This window comes from Rhinolophus hipposideros, assembly GCF_964194185.1.
Source record: "Rhinolophus hipposideros genome assembly, chromosome: 17".
NCBI classification, from domain to species: Eukaryota; Metazoa; Chordata; class Mammalia; order Chiroptera; family Rhinolophidae; genus Rhinolophus; species Rhinolophus hipposideros.
Genome location: NC_138063.1, coordinates 673927 through 699669, shown reverse-complemented (window position 1 = coordinate 699669; position 25743 = coordinate 673927). Strand labels below are relative to the sequence as shown.

The 25743-nt window shown below is 42.2% G+C and overlaps 1 protein-coding gene and 1 long non-coding RNA gene across 5 annotated transcripts in view; one reads left to right on the top strand and one right to left on the bottom strand.

The window, feature by feature from the left end:
• Window positions 1–3265: 3265 nt before the first annotated feature.
• Window positions 3266–4749, bottom strand: LOC308509816. Its single transcript, XR_013995259.1, has 2 exons — window positions 3997–4749; window positions 3266–3911 (listed from the first exon to the last, which is right to left on the bottom strand). It is a non-coding gene; the product is annotated as an uncharacterized lncRNA (long non-coding RNA).
• A 281-nt stretch (window positions 4750–5030) lies between these two features.
• Window positions 5031–25743, top strand: part of ATP9B (ATPase phospholipid transporting 9B (putative)) — a 171886-nt gene continuing 151173 nt past the window's right edge. For 2 of the 4 annotated variants that reach the window (XM_081078540.1, XM_081078539.1), the window contains exons 1-4: window positions 5031–5262; window positions 11031–11204; window positions 17124–17274; window positions 19979–20092. In XM_081078540.1, coding sequence (XP_080934666.1) covers window positions 5156–5262; window positions 11031–11204; window positions 17124–17274; window positions 19979–20092 — 546 coding nt within the window. In that variant the 5' untranslated portion in view covers window positions 5031–5155. Of the gene's footprint in view, window positions 5263–5633; window positions 5652–11030; window positions 11205–17123; window positions 17275–19978; window positions 20093–25743 lie in introns of those variants that run through there. The other 2 variants (XM_081078542.1, XM_081078541.1) reach the window with 2 other exon arrangements.

The following is a 25743-nucleotide window of genomic DNA, read 5'->3' as shown; positions in this document are numbered from 1 at the left end:
CTTGGTCTCCCACCACTTGCAATAAATAAAGTCAGTGTGAACAATTCCGTTTGCCTGAAGTGGTAGAGACACAAATGAGACTCCAGCAAAGAACGCACATCTTCTGGAGCAATATGAAGAGACTTTCCCCTTCTGTCCTTATTGAGACTATGGTATTGTGCCTAGAGAGTCCCGGGCTCTAAAAGGAGAGGTGGAAAGGTCTGTCAGCCACACAGCTGTCCACACACAACCGCCTCATTGATTCCAAGCCCCAACCAACCATCAGGAGACTCCAAGAGTATTGTTTGATTCCAGTTTGTTTGATCTTTAGGCAATCCTCTGAATCTCTCCCTGAGAAGCTATTAATTAGTTTCCACATTTTGATAGAAGAGTTGCAACATCTATGGTTCATTACAAAGCAGTAATTGAATGAATGGTTTAAAGGACACTTTGAATCCTCTAAATACATTGATCTGAATGCACTTCAGCCTGATGCAAAGCAAAAGAAAACTCTTTTCCAAGTTCTTGAGCTTTCCAGGGTAGGACTGAAGTTGCGTGTGTCATATAGATGCCATGTGTACACACAGCCACTCACAGCATGCATGTACACACACACTCACACGCACACAAATTTTTGTGGTTAAATTCTTTCAGAAAATGATAAGCTAGAATAAACCACTGCACAAAAGTACTTTGTTTGTAAATTATGAAATTGCTATAATTAATGTGAGAGCATGGCCAATTAAATAAAAACCTTATTCTATTGCAGTTACGTTTTTCTCCTTTATAACCAATCCAGGCAACATAAATCTGGAGGGTACTTAATCTTTCCCCTTTTAAATATTATTCTGTTCAAGGAATGAAATATGATGTTGGAAATCTTGTATTCTGGTCCATTTTGAGCTGTTCTGAGTTCAGATACGTGGAAGAGAGGGGCAGGAGTAAGATCATTTTTGTTCAACAACTTCACATCTTCTCTCCCCAATTGTCATGAGAGAGGATGAATCCCTCTCAAGCCCGAGTTCCATGACAGCACAGCAAAGCAAGATCAGTAAGAAATAATGAATGCTACATCAGCCTTTCAAAATGCATTTAAAGGCAGTCCTTTACAAGGTTCTTCTTTTATGGTAGTGTTTTTTGTTGTTGTTGTTTGTTTGCTTTAACTGTGCATTACAACAGCAGTCTCCAAACTTTTCTGCCCATCGACCCCCTAAAAGAATTTTGGAAAGTATGTATCCCTTCACACATTTTGTATTGACAGCTAAGTTTTCACTATAAGTATAAATAGATATGAATGATGCATTTTGGGCATGTATTATTCACCTTTAAAAGTAGAACTGTGACATCACTCTTTCAAATGTATCCAATGATATTTAAGTTCCATAATAATTAGATACTCACTGTCATCCATTTATAAATACATTAATCTCTTCAATGTTTGGAAATTTGTCTTTTTTCTAAAGTATAATGTTCAAAGAGGTAGGATAACTCTCATGCAGTCACATAATGAACATGTGCCCAAAATTTTATTCAACTTATTAAATAAGAGGAAAGATAATGAGGGAAGATATAATGAGTAAGACATTAAGACTGGTTCAAAGAATATTTCAGGACATAGGTTTTTTTATAGGTGATTTCATAAAAGAATGTTAGCATAAGATTGTCGGGTTATATACAAAACTGGTTAGTATCCTAAAGGACAATTATCTATATCCTTCAGGGTTATATTTTCTTACTGGACAGAAATTATTTGTATCTCTACTGGAAAAAATCTTCAAATTAACATATAATTTCACCAAGTCAGGGACTTGTAATAAACAGTACACAGTGAGTTCAGCAAAATCCATTCTTCTGGTCTGTGGCTGGCCTGTGCCCTTATGTGATGTGGAACGATACGCCAACCTCCTGTTGGCCTTATTTCCAAGTTCTGGCTCTAAAACTCAACAGGCAACACTGGGTTAGAGGTTAAGAAGATGGACTTTCATCCTTACTGCACATCTGCTCTGGCAAGTAATTTTCCTCCACAGTTAGCTTACCTAGAGTTTCCCAAAATTCTTCAGTTGCCTTCACATCTGCACTCACAGTCTGACCACTCACTTCCACGTCATGGAATGAACGAGGTTTCTTGAATCATTTACACCACCCAGAGCTAACAGTCAATTCAAGACTGTAATCGGGTCCAGCCTTTCCTTCAACATCCCCAACCTTCTGCTTTGGGTGTGATTGTCATGGTGCCAAGAGGGACATGCTTCTGTGCCTGGTCTTCAATCCAGGTCACCGTAAGTTTCTCCATGTCTGATATAGGCCCTTCTTGAATTTTTGTTAGTCTCGTTGTCTTCAACAAAGCAGATCCTTCTGCTTCTGTTCCTTTGTTCTTGTTCTTCACAATCATAGCTATGGTGTCATGGGACAGGCCTGACTGGGGAGCAATGGCCATCACTGGCGTTGCACCTTCACGGTTTTGGTTTTCTCATTCCCATCCACACCTCTATAGGTGTCCCTCTCTTAAACTCCCGCCAATGCCTTGAGTGCGTCTTCTAAGATCCCTACAGAAGTTTGTACTAGCATCATGGCAAGTATTTCAAGTGCCCTAAGTTATAACCAGCAGTTTGGGAGGGTATAGCCCAGGTATAACCTCCCACAGGCAGATACTATGTCTTTGTTATCCTATCCCCACAATACCTGTCCCTCACCTGGGTGCAAAATTGGAATGCAGAATCTTTGCTAAACTGAATTAGCAATGCAGAAATGGAGCAATGAGAAGTCAGAATTTGGAACAGACATGAGTGGGTTTTTTGTTTTACCTAAAGTGGGTAGGCTGGCTGTGAAAGAGAAATAGCCAATGGAATTCCTAAAGGGGTAGAGCTGTACGATTTGTCTCAAAGTTATCTCAGAAGGAAAAAAAAGACAAGCATCTGGTGTAACAGTGTCAGCTGTTGAGTGACTTGGAGTTGTTACAATTTCAGTTGCTGAGTGGGTGAGGAGCTGTGCTACAATATCAGCTGTTGAGTGTGGTTATCTAGCTGGTGTTACACTGTCAGCTCATTGAGTGATTGAGGAGCTGTTCCAGTGTCAGTTGTTGATGACTGAGTTGTTACAATTCCAGTTGCTGAGTGGGTGAGGAGCTGTGCGTTTCAGCGTTACCTGCTGCAGTGAGTAAGTGAAAGGAGGAGTAAAATTCATTTAGCAAACAGCAGATCATTGTGTCTTTTGAGAGCTGTGTGAATGGGGTGTGAATTCCAAGCCATATAAAAAGCATCTAAGGAGCAAACTGGCAACTAGAAAGTGGTAGCAACTACTTAAGAATATTACTTTTTTAATGAGTAAGTTTTTAAATTTAAAGAGTAATACATGAAGATATTTAAACAAGATGAGTTTAGAATCCAGAAGTTCAGGTTGAACACATTGCTTCAACAGACATCCCTAATGGATATATAAATTATGAAAGTAGAAAACAAACAAGACGTAGGAGGGCTTGCAAACAGCAGTTAATGGACCAGAAACACAGAGGTGAGTGGGTCCTGTGTATTGGCTTCCCGGTGCGGAAGGAGATGATGGGGGTGGGAGATGGGCTTGCTGCAGGGCTTGGGTTGGGCCGTCATACTTGTGGGAGGATGACCCTACCAGGCACCAAGCATCACCCACCAGCACCCTGTTGCTGAGAGCTGCCTGGGGCTTCAGGGGCTTCTCGTAGTCCTTGGTTGGTTAGGGGCAAGCCAGCAGTATGGGCCGCTCCAAGACAGTGGTTGCTCCTGTTAGGAGACAGGTGCTGTGCGGCCAGCCGCTTCCTAGGAGTGGGGCTGCCGGGGCTCCTCCAGTGCGTGTCCCCGGGGACTTGACACACGGCAAGCGGCGTCTCAAACAGGCCGCGGTCCTCAAGTTCCCACGACACATCGTGAAGGTGCGCAGCTGGGAGGCTTCAGCATGTGGACCTGGGAATATAACCCCTAGTCTATAAATACACGTGCAAATAGTTTAGAAATCTGAGCCCGTGTTTGGCCGGGAAGAAAACCTCACGTTTAAAAGATGCGGCGTCCAGCCCAATTCCTGAGCCACAGATGAGTAACAATCTCAAACGTGCCACGTCGGAAGCCAAGGCTGGACTCCCTGAAGACGTGCCAGACGCGCGTTTGAAGGCCACTCACAGGAGGACCCCTAGGAAACAAGGCCCACGGAGACCTTAGGCGCAGGAGGAGTCTGCCCAGATTGCAGGCGTTGGGGCGAAGGCCGAAGGAGGAAGTAAAACTCCCCGAACGCAGAGCAGGGCCGAGCGCGGCCCACGCAAGGATTCGGCCACCTCCGAGGTGGGGGGCGGGAGGACGCGCGTGACGAGGCGGCGGTGGCGGGGGAAGGCCTGGGCCTCGGGGGTGTCGGCCACGCGAGGGGCTGGCGGCCGGGGGAGCAGGCAGCTGGCACGACTGTCCCAAGTGACGCTCGGGCCTCCGCGCGCGGCGCGGCCGACGTGGGCCCAGGCCGCGGCTCTCGGGCGCTGCGTGGGCCCCGGAGGGGCGGGTTCCCACACACGGCTTCCGGACCGGGCCCCCGACGGCGGCGCAGCGCAGCGGGGGCTGTGCCGCGGGACACGGGGCGGCGCGCTCCCCGCGGTTCGAAACCACGGAGCAGGCGCCACGTGGCTCCGCCGTCCGCTCGGCCTCCACCGCTCGTGGGGAGAGGGCCGCGGGCGAAACGGGAAACCGCCCCGGGAAGGGGCGCGCGGCCGAGGGAGCCCACGCAGGCGGCCGACCCGCGGAGAAGCGCCGGGCGCGCTGCAGGAGACGCACAGCGCATGCGCAGCAGGCCCAGCGCCCGGCGGATGCCCCGACCACAGCGCCTCGGCTCACGGCCTGCCGCGGCGACGTCATCATGCCGGGACGCGCTGGGGGCGGAGCCTCGGATCTCCCCGCCAACCGCTCGCGCCCTACCCGCGCGGTGACGTCACCGCCCCCCCCCGAAGGAGGGGGCGTAGTTTGGGTAGCCTCCGCCTCCAGCTCGCGCCTGCGCTGCGCGGAGTCGTCATCGAACCCCGACGCGTGGTGACGCCATCAGGCCCCGACCCGGCGGGTGGCGGGGAAGGGCGCGCGAGCGGCGCGTCAGCCGGGTTGGCGCTGAGGGGAGAGGGCGGGGAAAGCGGGTGAACTGAGGGGTCAGGGAGGGGCGGAGAGCTGGCGTCCGGAACATGGCGGACCGCATCCCTCTGTACCCGGTGCGCAGCGCGGCCGCGGCCCACCGCAAACGCGCGGCCTACTACAGCGCCGCGGGGCCCGGGGCCGAGCGGCCCAGCAGGTAACGAGGCCGCCGTCCTCCGGCCCGGGGCCTGCCCGCGTGGGCCGCGCGGGGCGCTCGCCAGCCCGGACTCGGGAGGGCGTTCAGCCGTGGGCGAAGCCGAGGCTCGGGTGGCAGCGCCGGCGCGGCCGCCAGGCTCCGAGGAGGCCCCGGCGTCGGCCTCGGGCCGCTGTCCGGCGCGGGGCGCGGGCCGGGAGCTCGGTGGCCGCGTGGACGTGGGCGCGACGGCGCGGCTTCCGCGTGGAGTTAAAATACGTGCGTGGCGGGCAGTCCCTGGTGTCCGCTCGTGGGAAGCGCAGGGGAGCACGTCGCAGTTTGTTTGCTGAGCGCGCTTGCTACGCGCGTGTCAACAACGTGGGTGTCCCGGGCGGGACGTGAGATGCGGGGAGGTTAGTTGGTGGGAGGCGCCGGGTTAGCGGGCGGCGGTGGGACGAGGGCGGCGCCCCTGCTCTGTCGCCTCCTTGTCGCCCAGAGGGAGCAAGACCGCACCTCGTAAACGGCGGGGTCGTGAGGCGCGACCTACCAAGGGCGCTGCCGCCTCCGTGCGTGGCGGGGTTCCCCGCGTGGCCGGCCGCTGCATGGCCTCCCGCGCCAAGCCGGAGCGCGGTGTCCTTGTGTTTTCCTGCAGGACTCGCAGGGTGCCGGGGACCTGGCGACACGCGTGTGCGCGTGCAGGACTCGCTGGGCCGCCTGCGCGGGTGAACGTGTCAGTGACAGTCCAGGGGTGGACGAGGACACGACTGTCTAGGAGAACGCCGCGCGCTTCTCCGTGGCTTCCCGTCCCATTCGAGTCGCCCCGGGTCCCTGCCCACGTCCCGAGGCCCGTGTCGCACGTGCACGCCCAGGGCCCCTGTGCCCCCGCGGGGCGGCTCTCACTGCTGGTTTTCTTTGCCCGCCGTCGCTTTATTAGACGTCGGCGTAGCCACTGCGGCTCTTCGTACTGTCACTCCGTGTCAGCTGTGAGTCCGTGCGGCGGATGCGCGGCGGATGCGCGGCGGGCTTTCCGCTGGGTCGTGTTGTCCGCTGTGCGCTCTGTCGGTCTCTGCCTTCCGACTCGGGGTTTAAGCCACGTGCAGTTAGAGCTTCAGTCTGCCACTTTATCCTATTTTCTGGGCTGTTCTATTTGGTTGTTTCCCCTGACTCTCATTCCTCTGCTTCTCTCGGCTTCCTCGGGGATACTTGAACTTCTGCGTGGTTTTTGTAGTGTTTGCCCCGGGTATTGACAGAATACCCGCCTCAGACCACGTGCAGAACTCGCATTGCTACTTGACTATGTGGCGCGGGGTGTGCGGACCTTCCATCTTGGTCCTTCTCCCCAGCTTCTTCCCCACACACTTTAAAATCACGTCCTGAGTATCAGATGGTTTTACAACCTTTTGTTTAAATCATTGAATGTGATTTATAAAACTCATGATAAGGATAGTCTATTGTATGTACCCATGTTTTTGCTCTTTCTATCATTCTTCCTTCCTTCCTGAGGTGCCAGGATTCTCTCTTTTTTCATTTCCTTCCTGTCTGAAGAACTTCCTATAGCCAATCTTCAAATTTCTTTGTCTTTAGATGTCATTATTTTTCTTTTCATTCCAGAAGGATAGTTATATTGCGCATACTATTCCTGGCTGACAATTCTTTTCTTGGCTCTTAGAAACTCTTGTTTCACTCTCTTCCAGCGTTCATGGTTTCTGATTAGAAGTCTGTTGTCATTGGAATTGGCGTTCCATACGTAATGTGTCATCTTTTTCTCTCGCTGCTTTCTTTGTCTCTACTTTTCAGAAGTTTAATTATGATGTATTTTGATGTGGATTTCTTTAGGTTTATGTTGTTTGGCATTCACTAAGCTTGAAACTGTTGGTTTTATTTCACCAAGTTTAGGGAGTTTTTAGCTGTTGTTTCTTCAAGAACTCTTTCCTTTCTATTTCCAGGACTCCTGTGCTACAAAAGTTGCATCTATTGTTAGTGTTACATACCATGTTTCCCTGAAAATAAGACCTACCGTGAAAATAAGCCTCAACTAAGATCATTAGCCAGATGGACGCATTTAGTACGTTATGACGATGTTCCAGAAAAAGATGACATGACTATATTTGAATAAATGTAGATTGTTGTACATGAAAAAATAAGACATCCCCTGAAAATATGCCCTAATACATCTTTTAGAGCAAAAATTAATATAAGACCCCGTCTTATTTTGGGGGAAACATGGTAATTCCTTTAGGCTCTTTTTTTTCAGTCTCATTTCTCTGTTTAGATTGTATAAATTCTATTGATTTTTTTTTTCCCCTCAAGTTCCTTAATTCTGTCCTCTGCCATCTGTACTCTATTGTTGATTCCACCCATCGATATTTTATTTTTATTATTGTATTTTTTGTTGTATTTGTTATTGTATTTTTTATTTTTATGTAAGTTCTGTTTGTTTCAAGAGAATTTGTAATTTATCATTGAAGCATTTTTATGCTTTGTGCTTAAGATGCTGTAACGTCATTCCAGTATCTGAGTTAATCGTAGTTTTGGTGTCAGTTAATTGTCTTTCCTGATTCACATTGTGAGTGTTCTGGTTCTTGGAATTACTGATGGTTTTCAGTTATATGCTGAGCATCTTGTCTATTATGGAGGAGGATGTGAGTCCTATTTATATCTTTTCTAGCGGGAGTCCTTTGTCGTCGAAGAACATACTTGGTGTGATGTCATTTATTTTAAATTTGGTGCTGTTTATTTTGTGACCGAGGATGTGGTCTAAATTGGTAAGAATTCCAAGGCCCTTGAAAAGAGAGTCCTTGAAAAGAAAGTATACTTTTTCTATTATTGGGTGAAATGTTTATTAGACCCTGTTAATTAATGGTGTTGGGTTCTTCTATCTTGCTGGTTTACTGTCTAGTTCTTCTATCAGTTGTTGAGCGTGGGTTGTTAAAGTCTCTGATCATAGCTTTGTCTTCTTTTAGTTTATCAATTTTTGTTCCACATGTTTTGCACGTGTGTCATTTGATGCATACATGTTTGGGATTGCTTTGTGTTCTTGATGGAGTGACACTTTTATCGTCATCTAATTTTCCTGTCTGTCTCTTGTAATTATTTTGCTCTGAAGCTTTTTCTGACATTTTAACCACTCCTGCCTTCTTTCAATTAATGTTTTGCCTGGCATATAATTTTCCATCCTCTTCCTTTTTTTTTTTTTTTTTAATTACAGAACATTGGGGGACAGTGTGTTTCCCCAGGGCCCATCAGCTCTAAGTCGTTGTCCATCAATCTAGTTGTGGAGGGCGCAGCTCAGCTCCAAGTCCAGTTGCCATTTTCAATGTTTAGTTGCAGGGGGCGCAGCCCACCATCCCATGCGGGAGTTTAACAGGCAACCTTGTTGAGAGCTTGCGCTCTTACCACCTGAGCCATCCGGCCGCCCCTCCTCCATCCTCTTACTTTTAACCTGCTTGCATTTGAACTGAGTTTCTTGTAGTTGGCATATGGTTAGTTTCTATTTTTTATCCACTCTACCCATCTTGGTAGAGGCAACACAAATCGTTTTTTAATGGTAGTTTTCTTCTGAGTGTCCATACACAAGTTTCTTTGAATCGTAAACATTTTTATAACTATGATGAGGATCAAAAAATATTTAACTCGTTGTAAATATGCAACTTCCTTTGCTGTGATGGTTTACAGTTGAAAAGCTATTCTGAAGTGCGTAGTGACTCTTAAGGCCGTGTTTATCAGGGTGCCCAGGCCCAGGGTTCCGTGGACTCAGAGACACATTAAGGTCTACAGAATTTCCTCTAAAGGGATCTGTATGTAGTTCCCTCAAGTTTCCGAAATTGTTTAGGCCTGCTGGAATAGAGAACATTTTCCTGAGCTTCCTGCAGCTGACAGTGTGCTCAGGGATGGAGCTGGTGGTCGGGAACATCAGAGGATTAGGCTGCTGACCTGTGCTGACGGGCCCGTGTACCTTTGAATCTCAGGATCGCCATGGACATATCATTAGATACTGTACCATTAACTCGAGAGCTTGTCTTAGTTTATGTACAGCGTCCGTGTAAGTTCTTATTTCAAGAAATTGCTTTGTAGGTTTCTTGCAGAACACTTTCGAAGAGGAGTCGGTAGCTCCAAGGTTATTGTGTATACCGTTCACTTGGGAGCTCCCTTTCAGTGGGGGGGGCTGACTCACCCTCATCCTTGTTGTTTTAGCTACTAAGGTCAAGGCATGCTTCTCCGGCAGTTGCTTTATTTGTTACCTGTTTAGCTCCTCTGCTACAGTAGGAGGGAAAGTCCCACTGTCTCCGGTAGTTCATATGGTTTTGCTACTTATTAATGACTCAGTGACACAACTGAACTTGGAAGCTGTATTTCATGAAGGAAATGCCCCCTTTTTTAAAGCACTTTTTTCTATTATTAACATGCAGGCAAAGGGGGAAATGTTTATTTTTCTTAATGAAGACTGAAGCATTAGGCATATTTTAAATGTCTTTCTCCCTTCAGTATCAGTTGAGTTCTCAGAAATGTTTCTCATCAAAATGGAAATGCTAAGGCTGTTACTTAATATAAAAATTTGAGTTTAAGCTAGTTATTGTATTGATTTACTTTTACTTAGATACATGTAAATTACGTACCTTCTCTTACTTGAGTGTTTTGTTGAAAATTCCTAATTTTTTTTAAAACCTTTCGCAGCAGTTAAGATAGCTGTCTTCGTTTCTTATGTGGCAGTACTCTTGGGTTTGGTATCATTCCTTCTGTCGTCTTTGTTCACATTGTTTTTACTCATTTTTTAAATATTTCGAGAATTGTACTTAATTGCTGGAAACGTTGATTTTTCTTGAGTGACAAACCAATTAAGTGTATATGACACCAGGCAACAAAGACACTTAAGATTTTCTGCTTAGCCTGTCTCTGAAAAAAATCCATTATTCATCATCTTATTGTTTTTAAATACTGAGGAAAAATCTTCAATACAATAGGAAATTCACTTTGGAAATGGAATAAATTGCTTGCCAGTTCAAAGGCTCCATTTCTGAAGTCGCGGTTACTAAATGTGATGTTGCTTATCTCCATTATCTTTCAGACTCATTGTACTGCTTTTCTAGCATTAAAGCTGATGAGATTTTGACTTTGCTAAAATGTATGTCACCGAAAGAACTTAATGGAAAAGACTAAAAATCTCATTTTGTATACTATATTACTATATGTATGTGTGTTGTTTTGAATTTTAATTGCATTTTGTATAAATATTCATTTTCTAGTTGACTCTTTTTAAAGAAGTGATATAATACAGAGAATAAGAAAAAAGGAATTTTTAAGAGGAAACATGAATTCTGTTTTAGACCAGGTCACTGATCATGTTTGTCCCCATCATCTGAAATGACTTGTCACCTGTTGTAGGGCAGTTCTGTGATGGTACAGAAAGTAACTGGAGTACTTTGTAAAGGATCACACGGAGACATACTCGTTTTCATTGATGGAGTAAGGTGTTCAAAAGAGCTGAAAATAAATCACTGCTCCTTCTCCTGGCATACTTAGTTTCTCCAAAAGGTCTTCTGCCTTATTATTTTTAGTGACAGTATGGTTATTCAATTACGTATTTAACCAAGTCTAATCCTTTTCCCATGCTTTTTGAGTGCGCTTTGAAACAGCGCAACACAGTAATGGTCATCTATGTAGATAATCTTGTATACATTATTAATTTTCCTGGAATAGTCAGAAAATGTGGTTCAAGTTTACTTACATTACCAAACAAGGCTTTTGGTGCTGCTTCACAGGTGATTCTCTGCTCTGTTCTCACCTTTAACCAGGTACCAGCTGGAAGATGAGTCTGCCCATTTGGATGAAATGCCACTGATGATGTCTGAAGAAGGCTTTGAGAATGATGAAAGCGATTACCACTCATTACCACGGGCGAGGATCACGCAGAGAACACGCGGGCTAGAGTGGTTTGTCTGCGGAGGGTGGAAGTTCCTCTGTACCAGGTCTGTCATCCACTGTGGCCCGATTCCTGCCACTGAGCTTCTGTAGTTACGTTACTTACAAGCTTAGCCGTTAACATTTATGTTTAGGTCAAACTAAAGAAGATACTCTCAATGATACATGGAGACTATTAATAACACTAGGCAAAAACCAAGCGGTGCTAATCTGAAAGGGGTGGAAAACCAAAGTAACTTTTTTGTGAGACATTTTAAAGTTTAAAAGATGGAGAAAATTTGTGATTTTGTAATTAATGCGTGGTAAAATTAATTCTGGCCCCCGTATCGACATTTACTATAAACTGTGTTCCGTTCTCTTCCATCTTCAATTGTACTCTTATCACGAAAGATAACTATGGACCTGTAAAACACAATTTAATTATACTGTAGCTCTGTATATTACTTGACTTTCATATTTTGGCATGGAATATTTGAAATAAGTTCACTGGTGGTTGAGATAGACTGATGTGTATGTGATGTGTATTAAATCTGTTCACCTGTGACTTTAGAGTTTGGCATGTGAAAGCACAGTATGTCTAGGCCACTTTACCACTGACTACTGCCAACTGCAGGGACAGTCAGGACAAGATGGCAGCTGACCAGTGCCTTCAGGACTTGAGCAGAGCATGTCAAATAAGTTACCGTTCCTGCAGTCTTTCTGCTGTCCAAGGTTTGTAGTCAGTTCCTTTGTTACGATCATGAGCTTACATCCCTTTGTCCATAAAAGGAACGTAAATAATTGTAGAAAAATATCTTGTTCACCATCCTTCTCGTTATCCCACTATACATTGGCCAAAAGATGTTTTCATAACTGTTTTGACCTCGTGGTTAGCTCATAAAGTGGTGTTCAGACTGTACCCGGGAGACTCCCAGGGATTCTGAGGGATCCCTTGGGGATAGGTAGTGTGGGACCCGGTGGTGAGGTGAGCAGGGTTTAGCTTGTCACCCCTTTTCAGCTTCCAATCAGCGTGGTCTCTGTCTCATCTTGTATATTGTAAGCTTTTCACATGAAGGAGGGATTTCATGGCTAAATAGCATTTTAGAAATCACGGACTTGTACTAATTTAATAATAAATGTCATGGCTTTTTAAAAGAGGTTTTCTAGGTAACTAGCCAGTGTTCTTGGATGTTCTTGGAGTGTACTTTGTGAGTACATACTCAATTTTAGGGTTAATTTCTTCAATAGACATAGGGCATGCAGATCTTTTTGTTCTGTTGTTCTGGTGCTGTTTAGTGCTTTTCAAGGGTTAATGTATGAGGCCCCGTAAGGATGTCACCTTTTGTATTACTCACATCGGTAATTTGTCTTTCTCCGTTTTCTTCATTACTCTTGATAGGAAATTGTCAGTTTCACTCTTCAAACTTTTGGTGCCATCTTCGCTTTTGAAATTTTAAACTCGTCTTGAAATAAATTCGCTTTTATCTGAATAAATTCCAACTCACAGCAAAATTGCAAGAATAGTATAGAGAATTCATATATGCCCTTTACCCAGATTCACTAATTTTTAATGTTTTGCCACATTTTATCGTTCTCTTTATGTGTTATTAATATTTTGAGTCTTTTCAGACTGGATTGCTTACTTCATACCCCTTTGCATGTTAGTGCTTCAGTGTGTATTTCTCAGGAAAAGGCTGCTTTCCTGCATAACCATCATAGAGTTACCAGCATCAGGACACTTAACGTTGGTGCCACACTTCTCACCTGCTCCAGGTCCAGATTCCACTCCCACCTGTTGTCCCAGTCATATCCTCGTAGCCCCTTTGCTCTGGTGCTGCTTGTGGTTCAGAGTCGGGGGTGTTCAGGGGGCAGCCTGTTGCGTCTCCTTTTACCTGGACTCTTTCCTAGCGTTACTTTGTCTTTCATCCCATTGACGTTTTTGAGGGCAATGGACAGGTATTTTATACGTGTTTCCGGTGTTTGTGTGATGTTTCCTTGGATTGGATCTGGTGACACTCTCTGGGAAATTGAGTGTGAGTGACATTGGCCCAGGGTGTTTGCTTCCTGCCTCACTGACTTCTGGCCTTCCTTTTAGTTCCTCTCGTACTTTCTTTGGGTTTAATTTGGTGTTCTTTTTCTAGCTTCCTGAGAGGAATTCTCAGATCACCAGTATTATTTTCCTTTTTAAAAATAGATGCATTTAAGTTTTTATACATGATATTTTCATTATCACTCAGTTCAGATTACTTTTAATTTTCTTTGTCATTTCTACTTTAGTCCACGTTCAATTTAGAACTATGCTGCTTAATCTCCAAATAGTTGGGGATTTTCCTAGTTGTCTTTTTGTATTGATTTTTATCTTATAATTGCACTGTGGCCAGAGAGCATACTTGTAACTCTTTAAATTTCAGTCTTTGTAATGTATTGAGACTTGCTTTGTGATTCATCATATGGACAACATTAATAAGTTTACTCTGTGTGTTTGAAAATGATTTGTAGTTTTGGTTGTTGAGTGTGTTGCTCTGTATGTCAGTGAGTCATACTTGTTAATTGTCCGGTTGCAATCTTCATGTCCATATTCAGAGTTTGCATCTTTATTGTTGGTTACTGAGAGACTTGATTAATCGCCAGACATCATGTGGGTGTGTCTGCTTCTTTAAATTATGTCAGTTTTTGCTTTATATATTTTTAGAGTCTGTTATTAGATGATGCAAATTTAGGATGATTAGCTTCCTATTGGGTTGGCCTTTTATTGTCATTTGATGTCTGTCTTTATCTCTAATAATATTTTTTCTGTAAAGGCTTATGATGTCCAAATTCACTAACATGATACTAGCTTTCTTTGATTAGTGCCTGCGTGGTATGTCATTTTCATCCTTTTGTTTTTAAGAACTGTTGTTTTGAAATAATTATAGAGTCCCAAGGCATTGCAAAAATAGTTCAGATCCTTCGCACAGTTTCCCCCAGTGGTTACCTCTTAAATAACTGTAACATCCTATCAGACCAGGAGGCTGACATTGGTTTGATTCTATCATGTGTAGATTTGCGGAACCACCATTGTCATCGATGTACAGAACTGTCCTGTGACCATAAGGATCGCCTTTGTGTTGCTTTTTGTCGTCACATTCTCTCCTCACCCAGTTGCTGACCCTGGCACCCACTAGTCAGGTCCTAGCTCTGTATTTTAATTTAGAGAGTGCTATGTAACTGAAACCATTTAATACGTGATTTTCTGATGTTGGCCTATTTCCTTGAGATCCATTCAAGTTGTTGTATCAGTAGTTTGTTCCTTTTTATTGCCGGCTGGTATTCCATGGTGTGGAGGAAAGTTACTATTTGCCTGTTGCAGGATGTTTAGGTGATTTCCAGATTTGGATGTCACTAGTGAAGCTGCTGTGTGCCGTGGTGTACAGGGCTTTTTGTGTGGACGTGCTTTCATTTCTCTGGGATCGGTGGCCAGCGCAGTTGCTGGTTGTCTGATAAGTATATGTTTAGTTTTTAAAGAAACTGCAGAGCTAGTCCGCAGAGTGGCTGTACCATTTTGTATTCCCACCAGGAGTGTGTGAGAGCCAGCATGTCCTCATTCTTGTCAGAACTTTTTACTGGACCTGTTGTTAGTAACATAGTATGTGCAGTCCTGGCTTGCTGTGGTCTTAATTGGCATTTCCAGAAGACTCACGAGGTTAAACATCGTATTTGCCACTCATGTGTCTTCAGTAAATGTCTCTTCACATCCATTGCAGTTTTTAATTGGATTGTTTGTTTTTCTCTGTTGAGTTTTGAAAACTATGTTTTGCCTTGGAGTCTTCTGTCAGGCAGGTAGTTTGCAAGTATTTTCTTCCTTTCATTCTCTGAAAGGGTTTTTCACAAATCTTAGGTCTTTAGTCTTGATGAAGTCCACTTAATTGCTTTTTGAGGATTATGCCTTTGGTATTTTACAGGACTTTGTTTTTACCAAATGGAACATAGGCATATTTTGGATTTCATTGGCAATGTATTCCTTTTCTTAAGGAAAATACTAAGAATACATCTGAAAATGTAGGTGTTAGCAGCAAAAGCAGGCATTTAAGGGGACGTTAAAATAGCTCAGTCAAATCTACTAGACGTGTGTATAAAGTCTTAATAAATTCTGACCCTGTGGAAAAGCCAGCTGAACTGCCGTGGTAGGCCTTATCGGCCGAAATGGCCCTGAGGAATGTCCTCTGGCAAATGGAATGAGAAGTGACCTGACATAGCGTCTCACTGTTCTTGTTCAGGAGGCATCTCCTACAAGGAGAAGTGGTTATGAAATTAAAAGCTTCACCTTATAGAACAAATTGTGCAGTTAGCAACTTAGATGGGTCTTTTTTTCCTTACAAATCTTCAGTTTTGAATGTGTGCTGTTTTTTAATATCCTAGATACCATGCATTATAAACTTTGGTGTCACTACCATTATTAAATGATAGAGAAGATACATACAATTATTTAGTTTAATCGTAAGAAGAAAGTATTGGTGAATGTTGCAATGACGGTAGATAGCATAATTAGTGAGTTGTAACTATTTCAGTGTATCTCTATTTGTGGATTCTGTAAGTAGAGTGTGGAGCAGTAAGGCTTACTTTAAAATTCTTCAGGGACTCAGTAGGCTTCCATTTCTTCTGGTTTAAGAACTGCTTTCTCATTTGGAAAAATTCTACCTCTGACACGTGTAAATCTTTTTCTGTAATCTGTCTTCTGAAACTGAATGTCCTTCTGGTACACGTCGTATGTGTGGTTCTCTGGTGAGGGTGGGGGTGGTCTTTCACATGAGATGTGCATTTCACTCTTATCCAAAACCTCTGTCCCTAGGAAGGCGGAGCTCCACGTGGCATTTGCATGTGAAGGGGGCATGTGGAATGAGTGCTGGGGTTAGCGCTGGTTCTCAGTGGCCTCTGCATGTTCACTTAATGTGCAGCCCATTTTTGGTGCAGAGGCATGGGAAATGCTGATTCTTTTTTTTTTTTTTTTTTGAATTATAGTCTATTGAGGTGACGTGTTAGTAAAGTTACAAAGTTACATACATAGGTTTCAGGCGTACATTCTGTAATACATCATCTATATATCACAAAGTCGTGATGCAAGAGCCATGAATTGTTGGTGAATAATTATGGTCAGCTAACTTTTTCACGCAGCCTTTTCAGCACTTCCAAGTAGTAAACTTGGTTAACTGTCCAGTTGGTACAAATTCATAATGAATAATCCCTCTGATATCAAAAAAGTTTAGCGACATCATTGCAACAAGTTTGTGAATTTACCTGTCACACCTTGTATGTTAAGAAAAGTTATCCCACTGGAAACTTTCTGCTCTCCACCCAGAAATAATGGTTTGGAAGTCCAGGAAGGGGGAGCATTTGTGCTTTTGGGACCCTGACACGACTGGAGCAAGCACGGATTTCAGATTAAACTATGTATCGCACCGATGAAGACAGCTATAAGGAAATACAGCCAAGCTTTTATTATCATTAGACCATCTTATTGGACAGTAGTGTCCTTTTAATATACTAAATTGAGCCATACTTTTTAATTTTATATTAATGCTACTAGAAAAGTCATCTCTTAAGATTAAGAGGAAAAAAGTGATTGCGTTAGAGAAAGAGGCGGTCACATCAAATCACTGTGTGTATGTTGAGAATTACTAGTAACAGAGTGACCCTTTTCTCAGTATATGAAGCATTGACTGCTTCAGAATGTTAATGGCTTTATTTTTGCCAAGAAGAGGCTCTAAACAGGGAAGATTAATTTCCCTGAGGTTCTAGAAGTCATTACACAGTTACACAAGCCTCTCTCAGTATCCAATGTCAAATTTGAATTAGTGTAACTGACCAATTTTAAGAAAACTACCGATTCACATTAGATACGCTATTGGTGTCTGGTAAATACGGAAGCAGTCATTGTTGGCTATAAGTATGTAGAATTCATTTAAAAACTGAACTGGAAGCACACAGTATGTATCTTTTGTTTCATGCAGTTGCTGTGATTGGCTGATAAATGTTTGCCAGAGAAAGAGAGAGCTGAAAGCTCGTACAGTGTGGCTTGGACATCCTGAAAAGTGTGAAGAAAAACATCCCAGAAATTCCATCAAAAATCAAAAATACAACGTGTTTACCTTTATACCTGGGGTAAGACTGTTACATTCTTGAAAATGGTTGCATAGCAGAGATTGCTAACTTCCTTTGTTTTCATTGTTGTTGTTTTTTCAATTTTTAATTTTATTCTTGTTAATTGTGTCATAACGAAATCAACGTCCTTTTGCTTTTGAATCATCCATGTTTCAAATTGTTGTTAAACAATTCATACGCATTTTAATAGGTATGTCAGACTTCATACCTCTTAAGACTTTCAACTGAAGAAAATTTACAGTTTATTGTCTTCAATTCTAGATAAACATCATATTTATATTATTGTAGAAATAGTCAAAAAAGGCTAAGTAAAGTTATCAGGAAATAAGTCATACATTTTGTTTGGCTGAGAATTTGTGTGGAGGGAAAAATGGAAAGAAATGTTTAAAGCCTACCAAGGAACTTCACAGTTAAAATAATTCTGTTTTACACAAGCATAACTCAGTAACAAGATATGTCTTAGCATTTATAGCTGTCTTTTCTATTTCACATTATAAATTTCACACCTTGTTATATCATTAGTTATCTTTAGATATTGTCCTAATTTTAAATACTGAGGTTTAAATATTGTATTACTTCTTTTGTTGCTAGTGGTATATCTGGCTAAAATTACAAAACTAAGTTTATATGTATTTAGAATAGTTGGATAATTTTTGCTTTTTGTGCGTCATTCGCTATTTTAATGACTGATTTATCTTCCTGAAGGTAAAAGAAGCTGGTACTGATTATATTTCTATATCAAAGTTTTTGATATGTTCTAGGATTAACTCTTACCCTATTTTGCAAGAAAAATCTCTTGATTATGTAACATGGGATCTGCTGTATCTTTCATGTTTTCATTTAAATAATCATGCCAGCTTTATATTGGGCATTGATTGCCTCCCACCTCCCACCCATCCCGTTCAGCCAGTAGTTGGCAGGGCTTGCTGTGAATATGATCCTTTATTAAAATACACAAAACCAATGGCTCCAATGAAAAGACTGGTCTTTTGTTGGGATGATAAAATGTAAACTGTTATAGGCAGCTAACTATTCTCATGTTTCTTGAATGAAGCTATTGTTTTCTTTTTAAGTTTAAATTATTAAATACTCACAGATTGGCTAAGCATTGCACGTTTTCCTAAAGGTCGCTGAGTTCGTTCAGTAAACAGTATTGATTAGAGTGGGTGCTTGAAACCCAGCCGTGCAGCCTACCTTTGATCAGTGAATTCCCACGGCCTGCCAGCTTGGGCTGTATCCTGAAAATACCTGCTGATGTGTCTCCATAGCTATTACCATGTGAATGATGGTTTTTCTTAGATTGGCTCTTAAATTAGTCTTTTCATCTAAAATGTAGTATTTGAGAAACATTTGGTAATTGCACAGTAGGATTTCTATGCCATTGTTAGCACAAATGGCAATTTCTGAATTGCTAATAGATATAATTTATGCTAACTGAGATTTTTCAGAAATCACTGAGGAGAAAGAGAGCTTTTTCTCCTGCTGAGATTAATTTATGAAATGATTCAAAATGTTTTTAGAGAGCAATTGCACGATTATGAATATAAACGTGTTATCAGTGTAACCGGTTTTCCAGTCACACATACATGACTGTATGATGAGGCAGATAACTTCATTCTATAAAAGCTGTGTTTCCAGACTCTTTAAGTCGACAATAAGTACTTAACCCACTGCTCTGCTTGCATAAAAACAAGTGGCATCCAAGGGGATTTTGATTTGCAAGTTGCAAGTTTGTAATAAGTTTCACTGTAATTGTAATGTGCTATAGGAATCATTCTCATCTATAAATATAACTTGTTCCATTTTGATTTTCAATTTATTGATGTGAGAACTTATAAATAGAAGTCTATTCATATAGCAGATAGTGGCTTTCTTCCTTAAAGATAATTCTGTTTGAACAAAAATGCAAAAACAAAAAGCTGCAGGCTTTGCATTCCTAAAATTTTATTGAATGATGGTATTTATTTTATATTTGAAAATATTTTGAAGATCAACTACTAAAGGAGTATAAAGAGTATATCGGTAGCTGTCCTCCTGAAAATTGCTGTGTAATTTACATACCTCCATTTTATCATTTCTTATACTTTGAGGGAAATAAGTACTTACAGGAGATTAAGGCAGTTTTTTGTGGGGAAGTCATACCTGTTTATGTTTTGCTTGTTCACTCAATCTTTGTAAAGCTACCCAGATGGCCACATTCAGAAAATATGTTTATCATATTTTCTTTTTTACCATTTCATAAATGTAAGGTTAACACAGCTTTTCTATTGTAAGGTTTTCTGAGTCGTTATCAAGATACACATTTGTGTGTATTTTTACTGACTTTGTAACATTGAGAAGGCTTCACTATCTCATTTGCTTTGATGTGAATATAAAGATTCATTCATGGAATAGAAGATGAATGTGGAAAACCGGAAGATTGCATACAAGAAAATCAAAAGCTTTTCGAGGACACTTTGAACATTGTTGAAAGTTCTGTCTTTTTTTCAGTTTATTTTAAATATAATTTGGGGTAACCTTATCTCTGTATATGACTTAGTTATTGGAAAGTCAATGTCAAAGTTACTAAATTTACTATAAATAAGGGCATAAGTGTATTGCTTGATAGAAATATAGTTTGGTATTGTGCTAATTTTAATTATTTAACTGAGGTATTAAAGATTTTCCTTGGAAAGACTGTTAATTTTTTCTTTTCCTTTTTTAGGTTTTATATGAACAATTCAAGTTTTTCTTGAATCTCTATTTTCTGGTAGTCTCCTGCTCACAGTTTGTACCAGCATTGAAAATAGGCTATCTCTACACCTACTGGGCTCCTCTGGTAAAAGAAAAGATTTTTGAAATTAAGTAAAATTGTTAAATATTTAGAATATAGTCGTAAGAGTTGAGATGGGTAATAGAGAAATTGATCAGCTTTTACAAATGTGATATTGTTGCTGTGTGTCATTTCATTTTTGTTAAAAGATTTTACAGAGTTCTGTCACTTGAGTACTTGGCAGCCCTATAACAGCCCCCCGCCAGCTCCCTCCTGGGCCTACAGAGCTGCTGGGAAGGGCACTGAGCGGTCTGCTCAGTAACTCTTGACATCCTGACAGATGGATGGCTTTCACCTCTGGCTGATGGTGGTGGTGCTAAAGTAGCCCAGTGAAGTCCAGACAATTTCTGCTTGACAGCTCAGTGTATAAAACTTTTTGAAAGGCAGATGGTACTCATCATTGGATAGTTCCATTTCAAACACTCACTGTCTTGGTAGTTTTATGCTGTTTGCTCATAGTTTTTATTAATTTCCAGCTTATAGAGATAGACATGTGTCTTCTTGCTTCTTTCACCTAGAAAAATGTACTGTTTCCCATTGCCCCCTGTAGGGCAGACTCCCGAGTAACATGGCCAGGGAACTTGGGCAGTGAGGGGAGCCCTTTGTAGAAATCCTGTCCCGTTCCCATAGGCCAGGGTATCGGGGATGTGCGCGATGAACCATGACCCTAGGGAACAGAACCCCACATTCCCAATAAGGAAATAGTTTCCACTTATTAAATTTGCGAGATTGAAAGAGACCTTGTGCTGGCAGTATAAATTGGTGGTAGTGGAAACGTCAGTCTGTACATTCTCAGGCTACTGTGGTCATATGTATCAAAGGCCTGTGAAGGGATGCAGCGTTTTTATTTGAGGAATTTATCCTGAAGAAGTAATGATTGGTCACCAAGTCTAAAGAATGTCTGTTATTTTTGATGAAAAAATGATTTAAAGTTTCAAATGTCCAGCAATGGATTGTTTAACTGTGCTACATGCCATGCAGATGTTGGAATACTGTGTTGCTGTGTATTAAATACAGAAGTATTTAATAATATTAGAGGTACATGTATTAAAATAAGTGGGAAAATGGGTTAAAATATGGAAAGAATGACATATACACTCTTTGATCAGCCGGGAGTGAGTGTCTGTGTCCAGCTTGTCTAAGCCATGTGGATACAGCCGTGAATGAGACAGATGGTGCCGTCCTGACATCTCAGGTCTGGGGAAGAAAGAGAATTTGAACAGGTCCACATGCCCAGCAGCCAGCCAACGCTGAGGGAGAAATACAAAGTAGGATAGGAGATCAAGAATGATGCGGTTATTTTAACAGGGTGGTCGAAGAAGCCCTTCTGAGGAGGTGGGTGGCATTCGAATGACATCTGAGTGATGGGAGAGAGTGGGTGGGCCCCATACAGATCAGAGAAGCGAGTATGGCAGGCACAGGGGACAGTGGTCCCAAAAGGACTTAGGGCTACAGGACGCTTGGTGGGCTGCAGTGTGAGGACGGGACCACTTGGAAAAGAGGTGGGAGCGGGGCTGGCTCAGCTCCTCCAGGGCTCTCACAGTTCGTCGTGAATGGAGTGGGAGCCATGTGTTTGTGCCTGTGGCTTGCGCCCATGAGGAACACTGATGCTTGCCGTGCAGTGGGGAAGTTGGTGTGAAAGCCACCAGCCACGGAGAGGGGCTTTTTCTTCCTTCTTTTCTCTCAGCCTTTCCCCCCTGGAGGTACCTCTGTTCTGAAGCTGAGGTTATCATCGCCATGCAGCTCTTAGTCATTTCAGTACTGTTTGTGTCATTAAACTGTGCACTGTTGCTCTGCATGATTAAATTTCATAGAGAGGGTATCTTACTCTACATTTTTTTGCAACGTGCTTTGTTTTGCTTAACATCGGTTTGTAAAATTGACCCATGTTGACACGTATATCTGGCTCATTGATCTTTCACATCTCTAAAGTACTCCTTTTTAGGACTATCACAATTATTGGCCCGTCCTCCTGGGAAGGGAGACTTTTAGGTTGTTTCTCGTTTTTCATAATCACAGACTTTGCTGTAACGACCAGTCCAAATGCATGTTCCTGTGCACGCGCGCCAGAACTGCCAAAGGCCATATGTGCCCTGAAGTCTCATTTGAAAGCTCTGTTATTTTTCCATTTTCTTTTTAAACAAATGAAATCTTCAACAGGGGCTTCTTCCTAAATTCCTGAGTCCTTGGTCTTTCTCGACCAGTGGATTTTAACTGCAGTCCTACGTCCAGGGCCGGGTGTGGCATGTGATCTTGATATGCACTTAAGGTTATCAGTCATTTCTCTGCTTGCTCTCTAAGGTTTCGTAGGGTTATTCAAGCAAAAGGAATCAGTATTTCCATGTTTCACCTGGCCCAGAACTCTCCAGGGAGGCATAAACGCATCTTACATTTGATGTCTGATGTCCACTAATTTGAAAGAAAACAGGTTACTTCAAGCTTATTCCCTCTGCTCTCTAACTAAAATAGGGGTGTTTTGAAAACAGTGATAGCTTAATTAATAATCTTTCTTTTTCAATCACTTCTGTCAATGTTATGTACTAGCTTTGGCTCTGAACTAATTTCTGTTATATTTTCCCATATAATAGCAGCGTAAACTGAAAATAAGGTGATTTCATTGTACTGTTGTGTCAGGATGAAGAGTACCTTTCATATTGTTCAGGTTTCAGAACAAGTCTTCAAGGCAAAGCTACTGTAATCAGAGTGACAGAAAGATTATAATGCTTCTATCACAAGTAATAAGGTGGAAGAGAGCTGACCATGCAAAACATTTTTAGGTAAAGAAATTAGGGATTTTTAACTGCATCTTCCACATGAAATATATTCCTGGTACTTTGTTAATACATAATTGAAAACAAGATAGGCTGTAGAAGTGAGAGTGATTTTCAAACCCTTCCTTTTCTCCACCCTTCCTTGTGAGTGTGTCTGCACATTGGAGGTGTGAGCGAAGTATGAAAAGGAAAACAAAATCAATTTCTGGGGCTCCAATCTTTCAGAGACTTGTCACAGTCACGTGTTCTTTTCGTGTCTATTTCCTATCTGTTAGGGCTGGAGGTACATTTCTCATAAGGTTTTTGTGATGTTGAAAAGGTAACTCATTTCAGCTATATAGAAAGGTGTCTGGCATAGAATATTCTTCAAAGGGAAACTGATACTATAACGTATCAATAGAATTTATTCTCTTTTTACAAAAATATATATTGTTTTGGCACTTCCTCCAGTTGGTTCCTGGGTTATCTGGAGAAACAGGAGAAAGGAGTTCCAGTTCGGGGCACAAGGTTTAGTCCCAGGCTGGAGACAGGCCACGTGGGACCTGCCTGCCATGCAGTCTGACTGACAGGCTCGTGCACAAGCACTGTTCTTTGCAGGTGACAGTGTCTCATCGCGATGCTCTCGTGTTCAGGTCTGCTTTTCCCAGTAGCAGCGCCATAGCTCACTTATCTGACTTGGTGGGGGCTGAGGTCACGGCAGGGCCCAGCGGGTCCTGTGGGAAGACTTGCTCACCCACACCTTCCGTAAACCACCACGTCTTAGGGCTCAGTGGAGACTCGGCAGATGGAGACTGAAAGTAGAGGCCCACGTGTTGTGGACAGTGGTTGTGAGGAAATGCTGGCCACGGCCTCGCCTGTCCCTCACCGAGGTTCCTCCCTCGGTTAGTGTGGGTACGTGCCAGTCGGTTCTTATTTGGACAGCTGTGCGATTTCCACTTTCTCGTACTTAGTGCTGGGAATCTTGCTGTTTTTCTTTAGGATATGTTTCTGGAAGTGAAGTTGCTCAGTTAAAGTGTAAATTTTAAGGCTTTTTATAATTCTAATTTTCTTACAGCTTTTTTGGGGTATCTGCTGCTTTGGATTTTCATATATTTTTTGGTCTTTTGCTAATTCTAGTTCTAATGAAATAATGAATTTACATTCAAGTAAGAGTATTTCTGTGCCCCCAAGTAATAGGTTTTTTGATGACCACTTGATTCGTTGCTGCTTTGTCACAAGTTACCAGCTTTGGAAAACCCAGCCATATGTCCATCCCTAGAGCACATACTTCCCTGTAGTATAGAGCTGTTTAGTCATAATATAGAACTCTCTCTTGATCTTAAAATCTTGTACTTTGCACAGCTACAATACCCCTAATGCTGGAAGACTGGGTACTGTCTCCCTGAGATCAGGAACAAGACGAGATGACTGCTCCCATTGTTACTCAGCACTGAATTGAAGGCAAAAGGAGTAGGGCATTTAGATGGATAGGAAGAAGAAAGGCTACCTCTGTTTGCGGGTGGTATTATCTGGTATGTGGGAAAATCCACACACAGAAATATTGGAATTCATGAATGAGTCAGGTTGTAGGATACAAGCTAAACATACAAACACCATTTGTATTTTTATACACTAGCAATGACCATCCAAAAATGACATTAGGATAACAATTCTGTTTATAATAGCATCAAAAAGAAAAAAAGGGAATAGATTTAGCTAAAGTATAAGATCGCATACTAAAAACTATACATTTTTGAAAAAAATTAGAGATCTAAATAAATGGAAAGTCATTCCATGTTCAAGAATTGAAAGACTTAGTATTACTACCATGACAGTGCTCTCCAAATCGATCCTCAGAATCAGGGCAGTCTCTGTTTAAACCCTAGCTGGTGTTCTGCAGATAGGGACAAGCTGGTCCTAAAATTCTTATGAAAATGCAAGAGACCCAGAGTAGCCAGTAAAACCTAGAACAGTAGATCAAAGTTGGAGGACTCATACTTCCCATTTCAAAACTTACTACAAAGCTAGTGTAATCAAGACCGTGTCATGCTAGCACACGGATAGATGTGTAGATCAAGCAACACAATTGGGAGTCCCGAAATAAACCTTTCCCTTAATGATAAATTGGTTTTTGGCAAGGGTACCAAGACAGTTCAATGGAGAAATAATATTTTCACCAAATGGTGACGGGAGCATTGGGCCATGTGGACTGAGGCTGGGGCCCTGCACTGGCGTTCAGGGCTGACTGCGGAAAGAGGAGTGCATTCCAGTAAATACAAGAAGCGTGCTCCAGTGGCCCATATAACGTACCCAGTTGGCTGTACAGAAAAAACTAGAAGAAAAGATTACTCTCCTTTCAATGGGTGTTCATCCATGGTGTGTTGTTTACAGAGTAGGCTGCAGCACGTGCATTAGCAACACGGCGCCTGCTGACAAGGTCTCTTGGATCACAGGGAGACTGTTCACATGTCGTGGCAGAAAGTACATACATAGCTTTTAAAAAGATGGACATTAGCCACATGGGTGGTGTCACGGTTCACAATAGATTACGAGAGTATAAAAGTGTTAGAGAGCATCAGATTAGTCAGGTTTTCAGTTCAAAAAAGAGAGAAAAGCACTGTGACTACGCCTGTGTGCTCAAGTGCAGTTAGTTGCGTGATGTGCTATGTAAGAAAATCGATCAGTTTAAATATCACTTGGGATTGGCTTTGTGTTTCGAAATGCTTTTTTTCTATCCGAAGTAAGGTTTAAGTGCAGAAATGATAAAATCTTTATGTCAGTCTTTGCCAATTTGATATTTGAATGTCTGAGTGTTCCAAACCTAATTCATGGGTTTATTGAAGATTGTTAATTTGTTTTCCTTTGGGTTACTAAGTATTTTCTGATGTTTAGCTTGAAGTATATATT